Genomic DNA, 14,579 nt, shown 5'->3' on the forward strand with positions numbered 1-14,579 from the left:
GTTTCAGGCCTTGGTGGTCCTTGTCCACCACAGCTTCTCCACGAGCCCCCTGGCCTCCAGCTGCACCCGAAGGATCTCATGGTCCTTTGAGTAGAGCCTGAGGACCAGTCTGCCCGAGATCTGGGCAGTCCTGTCCTCCACTGGTTCTGCTGGGGTTCATGTTGTGTGTGGTTGTCCCAGGCATGACAGCAGCTCCAAATGACCACGTTTTATCTGGGCTTCAGCTGTGGAGAGCAGGCAGCAGCAGCTCTCCTGGCATGGCTTCCCTTCCCCACCACAGGAGACAGAGCAGGCATCAGCTGGCAGCTCCCTGAGATGGTTTTCCTCAACTACTTGAGGATAAAATGGTTCTTTAGCAGCCTGCCACACAAGTCACCTCTCCACGTGGAGCTCAGCAACAAGTGGTGCTTGGGGGAAAAACACTGCAGCCTCCTGAGAGTGTTTGGGCTGAGCCTGGGGAAGGTGGAGAACCCGGGGAATGCTGAGGGTTGTGGAGCCTCAACAGAGCCAGCAGGAGTTCAGGCTCTCATCACCAGAGGCTCTGGCTTAAAATACTTACTGGAAACTTCTGAGTAAGTGTATGTGAAGAAGTGTCAGTGTACTGCAGCACGGGGCTTGGAGATGTTTGGGTGGGTGCTTGGAGGTGAACTGGGGAAGTGTGTTACTCACTTGTCACTGTGAATGCTCTGCTAACACCACTGCTTGTTACTAGTGCTTACACCTCAGTTTGGCACCTTGGTTGAGCTTTGATTGTTTAATAATCTGGGATTTTTTTGTGTATCTGCACAGAGGGAGGCTGTGTGCTAATGGCAGTCACAGATTGCAGAGGAGGAATAGCATTTAACCAGTCTGAGCTTGCTCTGATTTAAAAGGAAAAGCTTCTGTAACACAGGTAGCTGTAACACGATGAAACTCCCCCTGCTCTGAGCTCACCTTTCCAGCTGCAATCCCACAGTCTGACTGAATGCAGTGGTACAAGACAAGCAGTAAATCATCTCTGGTTTGGGTTTTTTTTTTTGTATCTCCACCACAAGTGCCTCCACAACAGCAGTTAGAAAAAATGTTCTAACTCCCTGCTTTAAGCAAGTCTGTAATAGCAGTTGTGTATTATGCCATATCTCCACATGAAATACAGCAGCAAATTGTAAGACATTTTTGACAGCTCACTGAGCCCTGTTTTGACTGCAGCAACAGCTCCAAATTGCAGCTTGACACCGGTTTACATTTTACTAGTTTGCACAGAATGTCACAAATATTCCCCATTTGATCTCCCTTATTAAAATCAGCTGAAGGTTCATCTTTAGGGCTTATTGCAGGGCTGTTAACAAAACAGTTAATTCTCCCACACCGTTGCCCCTCTGTGATTATTTCACAGCACCCACACAATAACTCACACTACACACAAAAGATCAAAATGATTCCAGCTTGTTTGAGAGATTCAAAGGGCCCTGTGATGCTCCAGACACAAGAGCAATCATTTACCAGAGCAGAGCTGCAACTGCACACACCCCAAGGTGGATCAAAGGCAGTGGGGAGGTGGCACATGATGTCCATGGGGACTGGGACCATGCAGTGGGCTGGGGAAGGGCAGGGGGGAAGTTCAGTGACCATTGGTGGGGGGTGCTTGCTTTTTTGTTTGTTTGTTTGTTTTTTGTTTGTTTGTTTTTTGGGGATTTTTTTGTGTTTTGATTTTGGGTTTTGGTTTTTTTTGGGGGGGTTTTTGGTTTTTTTTTCCTTTGGATTTTTTCTGTACTTCCTTTGCATTATCTGAAAAGCTGCAAAAGGTAGATGGAGCTCTGAGCCTTTGTGACCCTTGATGCTGGTGTGCAGGGGCACTGTCACCAAGGAATGGCTCCAAGTCATGTTACCTGGACATGTGTCCTGTTTGTTTCTTCTTTTAAAAGTCCTAAAGGTGAAGAAAACCCTGATTTAAGTAGATATTAAAACAAATAGTCATAGGTTACTGATATTTTTTAAAACCCTTTCACAAGTTAAGAAAAGTCAACTTACATTCTTTTAATTTTGTGACATTGTGCTGACTGTTTGAAATCTTTCTCTTTTACAGGACTGAAACTAGGAAGGGAATAGTGCCTGTGATAAAATCCAAAGGTAAGGAACAAATGTTATGCTACTGAGAATCGATGTCTTTCAAAGTGTAATTTGATTTGTAGAAAAACTCCAACTGATTTTTTTTTTCCCATGAGCAAACAGCCTTGCTTTGAAATTAGTGTTTGGGCCCCGCATGTTTGCATTCTCCCCTGCATTTAATTTTTCTCATTTAACCACCATAAGGACCACTGGTGTCCCCAGCCACTTCTCACGGAGCCTCCTGAGTGGGAAGCAGGGAGCAGTTTTCCTGGAGCTCAGCTCTGGGGGCTCTGCAGTCCCCAAGGGCACAGATTGTGTTTTAGAGCTGTGGCTTCTGATCTGACATCCCTGGGGGTGTCAGTTTTTGGAGCCTTTCAGTGTGTTCAGCCTCATCCCAGGTGTTGGGCACGGGAAGTCTGATGTTCCTGGCCATGCACAGAGCTGTGGTCCTGGGGATGGGATAAGGATGAAAGCTGCAGTAAGGTGTTTGTGTGGCTTGTGCCATCCAAAGTGAGCAGTGGAAGAGGAGCTGGTGTCTGTGTGAGGTTCAGCTGCCTTCCCCTCCCTGTTCCTCAGCCTGTTGGCTGAGCAGCCCCTGCTCCAGGAGAGGAAGAGGCTGTCCCTGTCCCTGGCTGCCCCATGGGCCTTGTGCTTCCCTTCCATGGGTCAAATAAGGAATTCCTCAGGCTCCCCGGATTTCAGTGGGGTTCTGTTTATTTCTGTGAAACTGCAAACTGTTTGTTAAAGCCGTGTGGTCCTTTGAAGTCAGCCTTGCCTGCATTTGATCCTGTCACAAAGTGGTGGTTTTTTCACCCGTGACGTCACTGCCGTGTGTATGCCAACTCTGTGACGTCATCATGCTCTGTGTGACTTCACCACAGGGTCAAGTAGAGAGGGAGGAAGCAGAGCATAATAGACAAAGCTGTCATTGAGGCAGCAGCTGGGCAAGTAAATTGCTTGGAGTGGAAATGTTCTCCTCAACTACCTTGAGGAACAATGGAGTGGGAGCTCTGAATGAGGCCCCTGTGTGGCCACCCAGCCCAGGGTGGGACAGGCTGCACCACTGCCACCAAGTCCTGAGCCAGGGCAGAGGCAGAACAAGCACGGGAAAGGTTTTGTAACCGTTGCTTTTTTCTTCTCCCCCCTCAGCTTTCTGGGGTGAATCTGATGACAGCAGCTCAGAGATTGAGGCTGCTCTGCGCCCACAAACTCACAGCACAGCAGACGAATTCGATGACTTCTATGATTAAGAAGAAATAAACAGTATCATCTTTTCTGTCCTGAGAGTGATGTCTAAAGTGCAGCTCATCACTTTAGAGATGAATACAACTAATACAAAACACTGCTCTATGCACAGCCTTTGTATGTGTGCTTTCTCCTACCTGCCAAGTGTTCTCTTGATCTGATGGCAGTCCTGTCCTGGGAGACTGAGCCTGCCTGTGAGGCATTTGGGGGTATTCGGGTTTTTTTTAATTTTGGGGGAATTAATTCATTTGGAAAATAAGTGTCTGGAAAGGTCTGTTTGCTCTGAGGTGCTTTTGGGGTGAGCCCAGAGCTTGGCATGGGTTGGGAAAGCCAGTGAGCGTTCTGGGTGTGTATATATCTGCTGCACAGGGCTGGCATGTTTGATCTTTATCTTCTGCAACAGATCAAGAAGAAATGCACAAACCCTGCATTTCTAATTCAGCACATTTTGGAACAGAGGAACATTTACATGCAGTGAGCCCCAGAGCTTTCCTGCTTTTCCTCTCTTTGTGAAATCCACACCAGCGCTGCTGTGTGGACATCACAGTAATTGGATGACTCTGGGAGCTTCATGCATTTTTAATTTTCTTCTTTTAATTCCTTTTATCTAAAATTAAGTTCATTAAACATGAGATTTCTCTTTCGAAGGGAGGAATAAGGGGACATATTTAAAAAAAAAAATAAAAAATCTGTTCATAATTATGATAAAGTTCAAAAGCAGAAAACAGCACCCCAATTAAACCCCCCTGCAAAGCAGTGCTGCCTCCATGCATACAGGCACCAGACTTTGGGCCCAGTGCATCAGAAACAGTTTTACAATCGTAACAATATTCATGTTAATAAAAAGAGTGTGTAGTCTCAGATGAGCTCAAGAAGATGAAATCAGGGCTCACAGCCTGAAAATGAGACAAAACCCTCAGTACAGATGCCTGGGGGCCTGCTGACTCCTGGGGTTTGCAGCTGCAACTGCTGAAGTCATGGCTAGGGCCAGCCCCAGTCAGCCTTGGCTATCACAGCCTCGGGAGGAGCTGCAGGACTGTCTTCCAGATTGTGACATTTGAAAATAATTCTGCAGTGCAGTGGCAGAAGGGCTCTCACCCTTCGTGCTGCTGCTCCTGGTGTACCACCAGGCAGGTTTAGGGCTTCTCAGCAGCCTTCTCCTAGGAGTATCATTGCTCTGTGCGTATTGCTCAGGCTCACCCAGGAGACCTGCACTGGAACCAACAGCTGGAGACACCACTTGGGACTGGGGCCTGGGCCATTGCTCCTTGCTGATTTTTTTCTGATCACCCCTAAGCAGCAGCAGCAGCAGCAGCAGCAGCTCAACCCTGATGCTCCTGTCCATCACAGAGGGGCTCCTGCTGCGTGACGTCCCAGAGAACATCAGCCCCAGCTTCATCTGGAAGAAGTCTCCCCAGCAGCCTGCACTGCTGAGTTACAGCACTTCAAACCCACAGAGCCTTTGTAGGTTTTTAAGCTCCCCCTGAGTGATTCCAGGTTCTTGATGTCAACCCACTCTGTATCTCCCTGTGTGATACCAGGCACCCATCACCAGCCTTTGGTGCTTTCCATCCCCTGAGTCCGGCTCAGCCGCAGCCACGCAGCTGGTGACAGGTGACAGATGGCTCTGGGAGCTGCTCTGAAGGCAATCTCTGTCTCTCTCTGGGTGTCAGTGTGATAGCAGAGTTCCTCCAGAGCATTCCTTATTGTACTCTTATTGTGCACGGGCTCATTAGACGCCAAACATTCTGCCAGTCAGCTTTCCCCTGCTCCTTCACAGCTGTCAGGCTGGCAGCCCGGAGACGGTGACAGATGATGGTGATGGACAGGGGGACTGTGATCAATACAGCCTGGACAGATTTCAATCAGCACGCCACTCAGCTAGGGAAAACCAAGTGTCTCCTGGAATTCTTCCCTCTTTTTTCACTCTGCTGGTGCACACCTGGCACAAGAGCAGCAGCCTCAGTGCAGGCTGACTTCTTGAGGAAACGTTTGTTGGAGTATTAATTTTTTCAGCCCTTGTTTTACACACGTAATTGTAAGATAAGATGATCATACTGCATTTGCATTTGCTTGTGCTCCTGTCTTCTGTTTTCTTCATTATCAGAAAAACAACTGATTGCCCATCAATACAAACAGAATAGTTAATACTAAGCCGTTTCACACTAAACTAAATTCCAGAAGAAGCACTACAATAGGAAACTTCAATCAGGGTACCTTCTGTAAGGAACAGATAAAGGACAATCTTCAGCTGATACCACAGATGTGGTGCCAACACAAAGTTGCTGGGGAAATTTATTCAAGTCACAGACTTTATTAAGAGGAGTGACAACAGAAAGTGGTTTAAAAATAGCTAAGTGAGGCTAAGAATAATGAGAAATACAATATTGGGTTAATTTGTTCAACAGCAAATTAGCAAGGTAGCAAGGTTCCTCTCCCCTCCCCAAACTGGCGGTGTTGACTCAATAAGCACTGCTGAGATTTTGTTATTTTTGTTAATGATTTCTGGGCTGCTTTCCCCTCTCCTCGCCCCCGTCACTGCCCTCCTAATGAAGCTGGTGTGTAGTGACAGGACACAGCAGAGCACAGAATCTTCCCGGTGTTAATCCCGTTTAATACATGGGGGTTTCATTCCTTTCCAACACCATCAAACAGCAAACTTAATCATATTTGCTTATGTACCGGGCAGATCCGTGGGACGGGGCTGCTTTCTGCTGCCTCTCGTGTCTGTCCCAGGGGCACCAGTGTTGTCACACTGACTGCATCCCGCACCTTCCCGCTCACACTGACTCCATCCCCGCACCTTCCCGCTCACACTGACTGCATCCCCGCACCTTCCCGCTCACACTGACTCCATCCCCGCACCTTCCCGCTCACACTGACTCCATCCCCGCACCTTCCCGCTCACACTGACTCCATCCCCGCACCTTCCCGCTCACACTGACTCCATCCCCGCACCTTCCCGCTCACACTGACTCCATCCCCACACCTTCCCGCTCACACTGACTCCATCCCCGCACCTTCCCGCTCACACTGACTCCATCCCCGCACCTTCCCGCTCACACTGACTGCATCCCCGCACCTTCCCGCCTGCTCCCTCCCTCCCGACACTGCCCCGTCCTGAGCCTTTCCCCAGCCCGCACCACGCTTCCCTTGCCCCGGGACGAGTCCTCTGAGCGTTACCGGGGGGAGGGCAGCCCTGCCCCGACTCACTTTTATCACTCCGCAAACCAGGACACCATCCCGCATTGCCCACCTACATTATTTTTCTTTTTGTTGTTGTTGTTGCGGGCAAGCGGTGATCAGACCGGGCTGGGGACCAGGCGGCCATGAGCTGCTGCCTCAGACACCCGCCTGCTCTCAGGCTTTTCCTTCCTGCCTGCTTTCACCCTGTCATCTCTGTACCTGGGGGGCGTCCCCAGCACACCCAAGGCTGCGGTGAGGCTGCGGGTCCCTGAGGGCAGTGCGGGGACAGCTCTGCCTTTCTCCCTCCCGCCGCCATAGCGCTGCAGCCCCGCGCCTGCGCTCCGTGCCGTGCCCGTCTCTAAGATGTCGGCAGCCGCCCCGCTCCCCTCCCGGTGCCGCTCGGCGCCTGCGCTCGGTGCCGTGCCCGTCTCTAAGATGTCGGCGCGGAGCCGCCGCGCTCCCCCAGGCTGCCCCGCGCTGCTCCCTGCCCCCGGAAGCGCTGCTCCTGCCACCGCCTCGCCCGGGGCCGAGAGACGCGGCCCGGACACCCCCAGCACCCTGTCCCGCACCCCGTCCCGCCATGGGAGTCCCGGCCTTCTTCCGCTGGCTCAGCCGCAAGTACCCCTCCATCATCGTCAACTGCGTGGAGGAGAAGGTGAGGCGGGCCGGGCCGAGCCGGCTCTGCCCTTCACGGGCTCTTCCCCCATGGGCCTCCCGTAGCGGGGCGGCACGGGGCCTGTGATGGCGGCCCCCGCGCTGAGGGGTCGGGGCCGTGAGGGTCTCGTTACCCGCCGGGAACCATCGCCTGCCCGCCCGCTGCCGCCTCCAGCCCTTGCCCCGCTCCATCGGGCTCCCCGGCTGCCTCTGCTCCGGGTTTGGGGGCCCTGTGGGGAGCGGGGTTTGGGCTGGGTTTGTTTTGTTTTGTTTTGTTTGATTGGATGTTTTTAATCGTGAGTGACAGCGGCCGGAACTGAGGAGAAAACGGATTTTCAGTGGCGTGTGAGAGGGGCTGAGGAACTTGGGAGGAGGCGGCTCTCGGGGCGGGGATGGGGCTTTGGGGCAGGAATGGAGCTTTGGGGCAGGATGGGGCTTTTGGGGCAGGAATGGAGCTTTGGGGCAGGAATGGAGCTTTGGGGCAGGATGGGGCTTTTGGGGCAGGAATGGAGCTTTGGGGGCAGGGAAGAGGATTTCTCCCAGTTTCCCAGTCCTCAGCCATCTCACTGAAGCTCGAGCCCTTTCCGAGTTGGTGGCTTCTGCCTTTGTGTTGCTTCAGGCCAAAAGAGCAGCTTTTTGGCAACATTTGTGGTGGGCAGGGGGTGGGGTAGTGGGGATAGTTTTTGCCGTTTCTTATTTTGTTTCTGTGTTTTCAGAGTCCCTGCTTTTCTGCTTTTCAACAACTTTTTTTTTTTTTTTGGGTGTGTGCTAAGTTACAGGCTGGAGCAAGCTTTAGGACTTGTTGAAAGCAAAAGCGGAGGTGCCTGTCCTGAGCAGAGTGAGGAGGTGCAGGTGTAAGTGTGGGAGCTCAGCGGGGTCTGAGCCCCCCAGTCTGCATCCTGGGGATGGGGGCTCAGGGGTCCGTGCCAGCAGCAGCACGGGGCAGGGAGGCGTTGAAGGAACCAGGCTGTTCTTGGCAGCTGCACAGTTTTATGTCAGATTAAAATGATACCTGGGTGTGCACACTTCCCTTGGATTCTCATAGCATTTGGCTACTTCTCAGTTGTATCATTTTGGGGTTTGATTTGTTATTTTTGTCAGTCTTTAAACAGCTTCATACTTTGGTTTATCTTCTTGTCCATCCACCAGCACAGGATGTCCCACTTCCACCTGAGACTTCAAACAAGTCTGTAGTTGTACTCTTTGACCTTGAGCAGCTTCAGATTATTTTTTTTGTCTCTTTGCTGGTGTTTTCTAGCATAGAAGAAACATCTGCCCAAACAGCTGTTTTTTTCAAAGACATCCTCTAAAATCTGTCTCTTTGTAGCAAAAGATGCTTTTTGGTGAAGATGTAGTCCCAGCCTAGCTGCTGGACTCCACAGGTGGCCTCATTAACCTGTGACTTGTGGTAAATATGATTTGTTGGTTGGTTTTGCTGGCTGGTCACTGCCTTCAGCTGATGGTTGTGATTATCCTTTCCCTCACATCAGCCTGGAGGTTTGTGTGCTTACCTGGGGAGCCCTTTCTCGGAAGCAACACAGCTGAAATAACTGCACTGTGAAGGAGTTAGAGATGTGCAGGCAAGGCAGAGAAGATAAGGAGAATGAGAGTAAAGTGATTGGGTTATATTATTATGTATTATGTTTTGACACTGGGGTGTTTTTGGCTGCTGTCCTTCAGCCAGACGAGTCTGTGGGAGCAGCAGGGAGATCACTTTTAGTTCTGGTTGCAGACAGGGGGTTCTTACCTTTCAAATCCAGGTCGTGAAACAAAGTCACAGATTTGGATTAATTGAATGTTGCACAGTTAAAACTGAGTCACTTCTGCTTTTAGCACTGCTGTGGTTTCAGTCATCCTCTCTCAGGATGGGACAAGTGTGAACTTTATTATACTTGTGGCTGCCAGGAGTGAGTATTTACACTCAGTAGCAGCACAGCCCAGGAGGTGAGGTTTAGTTGTGTTGAAGCAGTGCTCTTCTCATCTCAAGGGTGCAAACAGAGTTTTGACAATATGAAGTAGATTCTTTTACAGTTTAGTCTTTATTGTATATGTGTGTTTTACACTTTTGTCTTGTGAACTTGTCCAGCTGTTTCTGGGTAATGCTTTCAGATGGGTTTATTAAAAACAGTCTCAAGCACCAAATATATCTATGATCTGTAGCAAGTACAGTTTTCTGCAGAAGCATGGGACTTGCCTTTTTAATCACTTCTGTAAACATTCAGAGTAATCTTTAGTGATTCTAGGTATAATACTCATAGTCCTGATTTTACAGAGTTTGTGATTGTATATCCTGGTTTTTTGGTAATGGTGTGACATAAAATAACTGAAGTATCACATCCTCATGCCCTCATTCAGGTTTCTCTGTGCCAACTTCAGAGCACATTGCAGTTACAGTAGGGACAGCACATGGATAAATCATACTCATTACAATTTTTTATATTCAAATCTGCTCATAAATTTGAGAGTGGATGAGGACAGCAATCAGAAGCTGTATTTTGTCTTACTGTAGATGAATTTAAACTTCTCTCAGGATGTAATCAGCTCTGTGTGTATTTTGGGATTGCTTATAAATCTCTCTAATCAGAAACTTTGTATTTCCTGGTAGCTTGTCTCTTTAAAATACTAAAAAGTTGATCCTTGTTCTCTTACCTTGCTAGATTATTTCTTTTTCTCAAATCTGATTAATCTTCTTCTTAAGCTGAGCAGGAAGAGTAAGAGGAAGATTTTGAAGATAACATAAAATCCAGGAGAGAATATTCTTAATCAAATTCATATGAATTAATAAAGCTGCAACTAAAGTATCATATTTGAAGATCTATTTTCAATGGTTTCAAAAGAGGACGTAGATTAAAAGTGAACAATTTAGTTATATCACAAGAGATATCACTCCCAGATACTTAAACCTTTTACAAGGCTGTTACATTAAAAATCTGATGGGTTTGTGAGGATGTAATGGTAAAGTTGCTGACATAGCATATGCAGATGAGAACTGAATGGGTTTCGAAGCCATCTAAAAGGGATCAGACTTATTTTGCTTTACCTTCAAGACTGGAAATAAGATCTGTGATGGGAGACAATTGTATTTTCCATATCACATGGTTGTAAGCCTTTGATATCTTCTGAGTCAGAGTTCACTCTGGCAAGAGGTTTGATGAGAGATCAAGTAGAACACAAAGCAAGCTTCTCCTCCCCTTATCTGATGTGAACCAGAATGAATACTCATCTGTTAAAAATATTCATCTCTTAAAGCTGCAGCTCTTGGTTGCCCAGAGAAACCTCCTTAGGACTGCAGGCTGCAGGACAGGGCTCACACCTGGCAGTTGTTTCTGCTACAGCAGTGTGATTGTGTGTCTGTGTGTTCCAGAAAGTTCAGGAGAGGAAGCAAACAGTGGTCAAGGCTTCATCTGTCAGGGTTTGATTGGGTTGGATGAACTGTGTAAGGAAGATGTGAATTAGCAGAAACTTCACCTGATTTAAAGTGACACCGAGGGATTTAGTGTTCAGTTATTTAAAAATTATGTCAGAAAATTGCCATGAAGGAGTTCCATACACCTACCTCTGTGAAAAGCTTAAATCCTGAATAAAGACTGAGTTAGTTTTAGAGGTTTCCATTTTTGCCTTTTAAGAGTGGGATAAGTTCCTCTGGTTCTGCTGCTGCTCTGGTGAGAAGAGTAGGAAAGTTGATGGTACAGTCTGATAGAGTTTGAGCTCTGTGTTAGAGAGGTGGGAAGCTCAGTTAATGGGTACTGGGCAGCAAGTTTGCAAATAGAATTTCAGAGGCACCACTTGGTGTTTGCCCGTCATCTGCCAGTAAGTTCTGTGTGAAAGAGAGAATCAGCAGTGTCACCTTTTCCCCTCCTGTCTCGTGCAATCCTGTGACTGTTTCACCTAACATCGTGACATTAGGGGGGGTTGATTTCTCTTTATGCCAAGCTGATTGAGAGTCTGCTTCGTTCCAGCTTTGGGGTATTTTACAACCTTTTCCAGGCATAATTTTTTCAGGAAATCATTCTTGATCAGCTCACGTTTCTTCCATCACTGATGCTGTGAGTGTTTAGTTCAGTGGTTTCCAGGTTTGGCTTTGAAGGGGAGGGTGCTGAGCTGCTCACAGTCACTGTGAGTGTTCCTGGTGTCAGAGTAGTACAGGAATGTAAATGGCTATAGGTGTTTTAGGGTGAGTGTAGGCTGGCACTGAGACCATCTGCACTGTGGCCTTAACTCCCTGTGCATTAGGCAGCAGGAGAAGCACTGACACAGGAGTGAGGCATTAGAGTTGAAAGCTGACTTGTTTTGGTAGCCATGAGGAAAAAGAAGACATACATGCCCAAAGTGGGGATTTGGTGGGTGGGACTCAAAAGGATCTCCTCTCTTTGCATAGAGGAGTCTGGGAAAAGTCACCCTCCTAGTTAAGCTCATCATCCTTTGCCCACCAGGATGTGCTGGTGCACTTTAGGGAGCTGCTTGTGTCCTCATCTGAGCTCCAGGATCTCAGCAGCCATAGCTGGACCACATTCACTGCCTCAGTGTTGGATTCCTGGGAGAAAAGGCAGAGCTGTGAGTTTGTTTGGATGTGTCCATGTGGGGAACTACAAGTTCAAAGTAGTAGAATTTTGATCCTTTTAGGTTGTTATGTTAAGTTATAGCATCACATTCTAAGCTTTGAAGTCCCTCTGCTAAACTTTGAGGCAGGCAATGTGGTCCTGGCAGTAGGAGGAGTTCCTTTCTTCAGTAATGTGGGGTATGGAAACTGCTTGTTTGTAATAGGTTGTGATTGACAGAAATGAACCAGCTCTGCTGTGACTCATCATCATATCTTCTTCTTGTGCTAGTTCATAAAAGTCTTTTTTAATGTGCTATTTTAATGCTGCAAGCATGCATCTCCAGGTAATTGTGCACTTACCTTGTCTTTGTTCCAGACTTTGATGATTCTGTGTGCTAATGCCTCTGTTGGTCATCAGGGACACTTTGCTAATCAGGTACTGAAGTATTTGTTTTGGTACATTCACAGGCCAAAGAGTGCAATGGTGTCAAGGCTCCAATTGATACAAGCAAACCAAACCCTAATGAGGTGGAGTTTGATAACCTGTATTTGGATATGAATGGTATAATTCACCCTTGTACACACCCAGAAGACAAGTAAGGCAGTTTTTTGACTCTTTACAAATCAGGTTTATCAGTAGTATTTCAGATGTTACATTGGATGCTCTGTGTTTTAGGCCTGCACCCAAAAATGAAGATGAGATGATGGTTGCAATTTTCGAGTATATTGACAGGATCTTCAACATTGTCAGACCAAGGAGACTCCTGTACATGGCTATAGATGGAGTAGTAAGTACTGATGGATTTCATTCCTGCTTGCACAGTCAGGGCATGTGCATTCTCTTCTCCTAAGAGCCTGTGGGAAATAGTTTTCTACAATGAAAAACTAAAATCTAAATCTGTAAAACTGTTAATTTCATGTTGGTGAGGGTAATTAATTTGTTTTGTTGTCCATAGGGGTATATGAGCTGGCTATTGTAGCTTGCTGCAGACTGAACTTAGCTTCTGAGAAGCAGGAGACTTCCATAAGATGGTTAACACTCAGGAACTGCTTCTGTTCTCTGTTCTGTGGCTTTAGGAATAATTTATGCCACAAGCTGGCAAAGACCAGAGAGCTGTTTAAGCAGAGGCACTGTGACTGAGCTGTGCTGCAGAGCATTTCACAGGCTGTGCACACTCTTCACTTTCAAAAAAGCTATGAGTACAGTTGTAGGAGGTTTTTGGTGGAGAAAGGGTATATAATAAATCATGCTTCCCAGGGATGTCTCACTGTCAGTTTCACGTTTTACAAGGGAAACTTTGAATCCTTGAGCACTGTGGGTTTGTGGGGTGGGGTGGATGCTGCTGACTGACCTCATGGAGGGGCTTCAGAGACCTCTTCAAAAGCGTGTCCAGCTCCCTGTGCTGCCACCTGAGAGCCAGTGGTGAGGGGAGGAAGAAGAGAAATCCCTGTTTCAGTTCCTGAAGTTACACTGATGTCTTGGTAAATGGCTGTATAATCCCAGAGTGGCCAATTTCACAAGGCTTGTGCAGAAAGGGAACAGCTGTCCAGGTGCAGGACCTGAACCAAGGGTTATGGTTCCTTTTTTAGGCTCCACGTGCAAAAATGAATCAACAGCGATCCAGGAGATTCCGAGCATCAAAGGAAGGCATGGAAGCTGCTGAGGAGAAGCAAAAAATAAGACAAGAAATTCTGGCAAAAGGTAGAACTGGGGCTGTATCTGAGGTTTTTCAAGTGGGGATCACCTTGTTTGTTTGGAGTGCTTCAGTAAGGATTAGAAAAGGGGCATCTCGCTCAGTGGGAATTGATCTGTGCAGGACTGGGAGAAGGGGATAGGAAGCCTACAGAAGGATGGATCTGTATTTTCTCAAGTTAAGAACTAAGAAAAAACAAAATGTCGCTTTTTTCTCTTCTTCTGTCTCTTGCCTGAAATGGATTTGTGTTGAGTACTCTTAATTCTTTCAGAAAAAAATAGAGCAGAAGAGCAGGAACAAATGCAGCAGTGGGAAACAAACCAAAACTCTTCTGTAAGGCAGCACAGGTTTGTCAGGCTTGATGGAAAGAAGAGCTGAGGCTTAAAAGCAGGGGGCAAATGAAAGCAGCACTGCAGAGGAATGATGGGCTGTGAGCAAGGGTAGTTACCTGATGTGAGAAACCAAACTCAGTGAGGAAACAAAGTCAGTGTAACCTCCTAAGGGTGGCAGTGGCAGGAGTGGAGTGGAAGGGGGGTGTGTAGCTGGAGCAGTTAACTTGGGTGACTGTGTAGGAGGGATGAGTGGTGGAGCCCCAGTGAGTGGGCATTGTGTGACCTGGTTAGAGATGAAAAAGGAAGGACCAAGACTTTAACATTTCTTCCTGTAGCATTTCTAGACTGCGAAGACCCTTTATGAAGCTCAGAGATGAGAGAAGTTGATGTAACCCTGTTTGTGAGCCCAAGTGAATAGATAGTGGAAACATAGGGGAGAATATGTAAGAAAATAATTATAATTATTTCCTAATGTTTTATCTCATTTAGCAAGCTTAGTTTCTTTGAGCTTTTTTTCACAGTCTTTTGACAGAATAGGTTACTTTTCTGAAGTAACAATGTTTGTAAATATACTAACAGCTTATTTTGAGATGGAGGTAATGGTAAGAGCTGATTTCCTTTTGTTCTGTTTCGTGGTTTGTCTTTTTTTAAACAAACTAATTTTTGATAAGTGTTAATTGTTATCAGGGGAGCCACCTGGGGGTTTGTCATGTTCTTAATGTTCCATATTGATTTACTTCTGTTAAATGTTTTTATTGCTCTAGGTGGCATTCTTCCTCCAGAAGAAGTGAAAGAGAGATTTGACAGCAACTGTATTACCCCGGTAAGTCATCTTCCACT

At 47.2% G+C, this 14,579-nt stretch overlaps 2 protein-coding genes across 4 annotated transcripts in view; both read left to right on the forward strand.

The window, feature by feature from the left end:
• The window catches only part of KIZ (kizuna centrosomal protein), a 41,485-nt gene extending 38,041 nt beyond the window's left edge, over nt 1-3,444 (forward strand). For both annotated transcript variants that reach the window (XM_030447951.1, XM_030447952.1), the window contains 2 exons: nt 2,066-2,109; nt 3,238-3,444. In XM_030447951.1, the coding sequence (XP_030303811.1) occupies nt 2,066-2,109; nt 3,238-3,338 (145 nt within the window). In that variant the 3' untranslated portion in view covers nt 3,339-3,444. The remainder of the gene's footprint in view (nt 1-2,065; nt 2,110-3,237) is intronic.
• Nucleotides 3,445-6,961: 3,517 nt separating this feature from the next.
• Nucleotides 6,962-14,579, forward strand: part of XRN2 (5'-3' exoribonuclease 2) — a 46,137-nt gene continuing 38,519 nt past the window's right edge. Inside the window, exons 1-5 of one of the 2 annotated variants that reach the window (XM_008499963.2) lie at nt 6,962-7,174; nt 12,182-12,309; nt 12,390-12,501; nt 13,304-13,415; nt 14,504-14,562. In XM_008499963.2, coding sequence (XP_008498185.1) covers nt 7,100-7,174; nt 12,182-12,309; nt 12,390-12,501; nt 13,304-13,415; nt 14,504-14,562 — 486 coding nt within the window. In that variant the 5' untranslated portion in view covers nt 6,962-7,099. Of the gene's footprint in view, nt 7,175-12,181; nt 12,310-12,389; nt 12,502-13,303; nt 13,416-14,163; nt 14,183-14,503; nt 14,563-14,579 lie in introns of those variants that run through there. The other variant, XM_030447917.1, reaches the window with a different exon arrangement.

This window comes from Calypte anna, chromosome 3 (genome assembly GCF_003957555.1).
Source record: "Calypte anna isolate BGI_N300 chromosome 3, bCalAnn1_v1.p, whole genome shotgun sequence".
Lineage (NCBI taxonomy): Eukaryota > Metazoa > Chordata > Aves > Apodiformes > Trochilidae > Calypte > Calypte anna.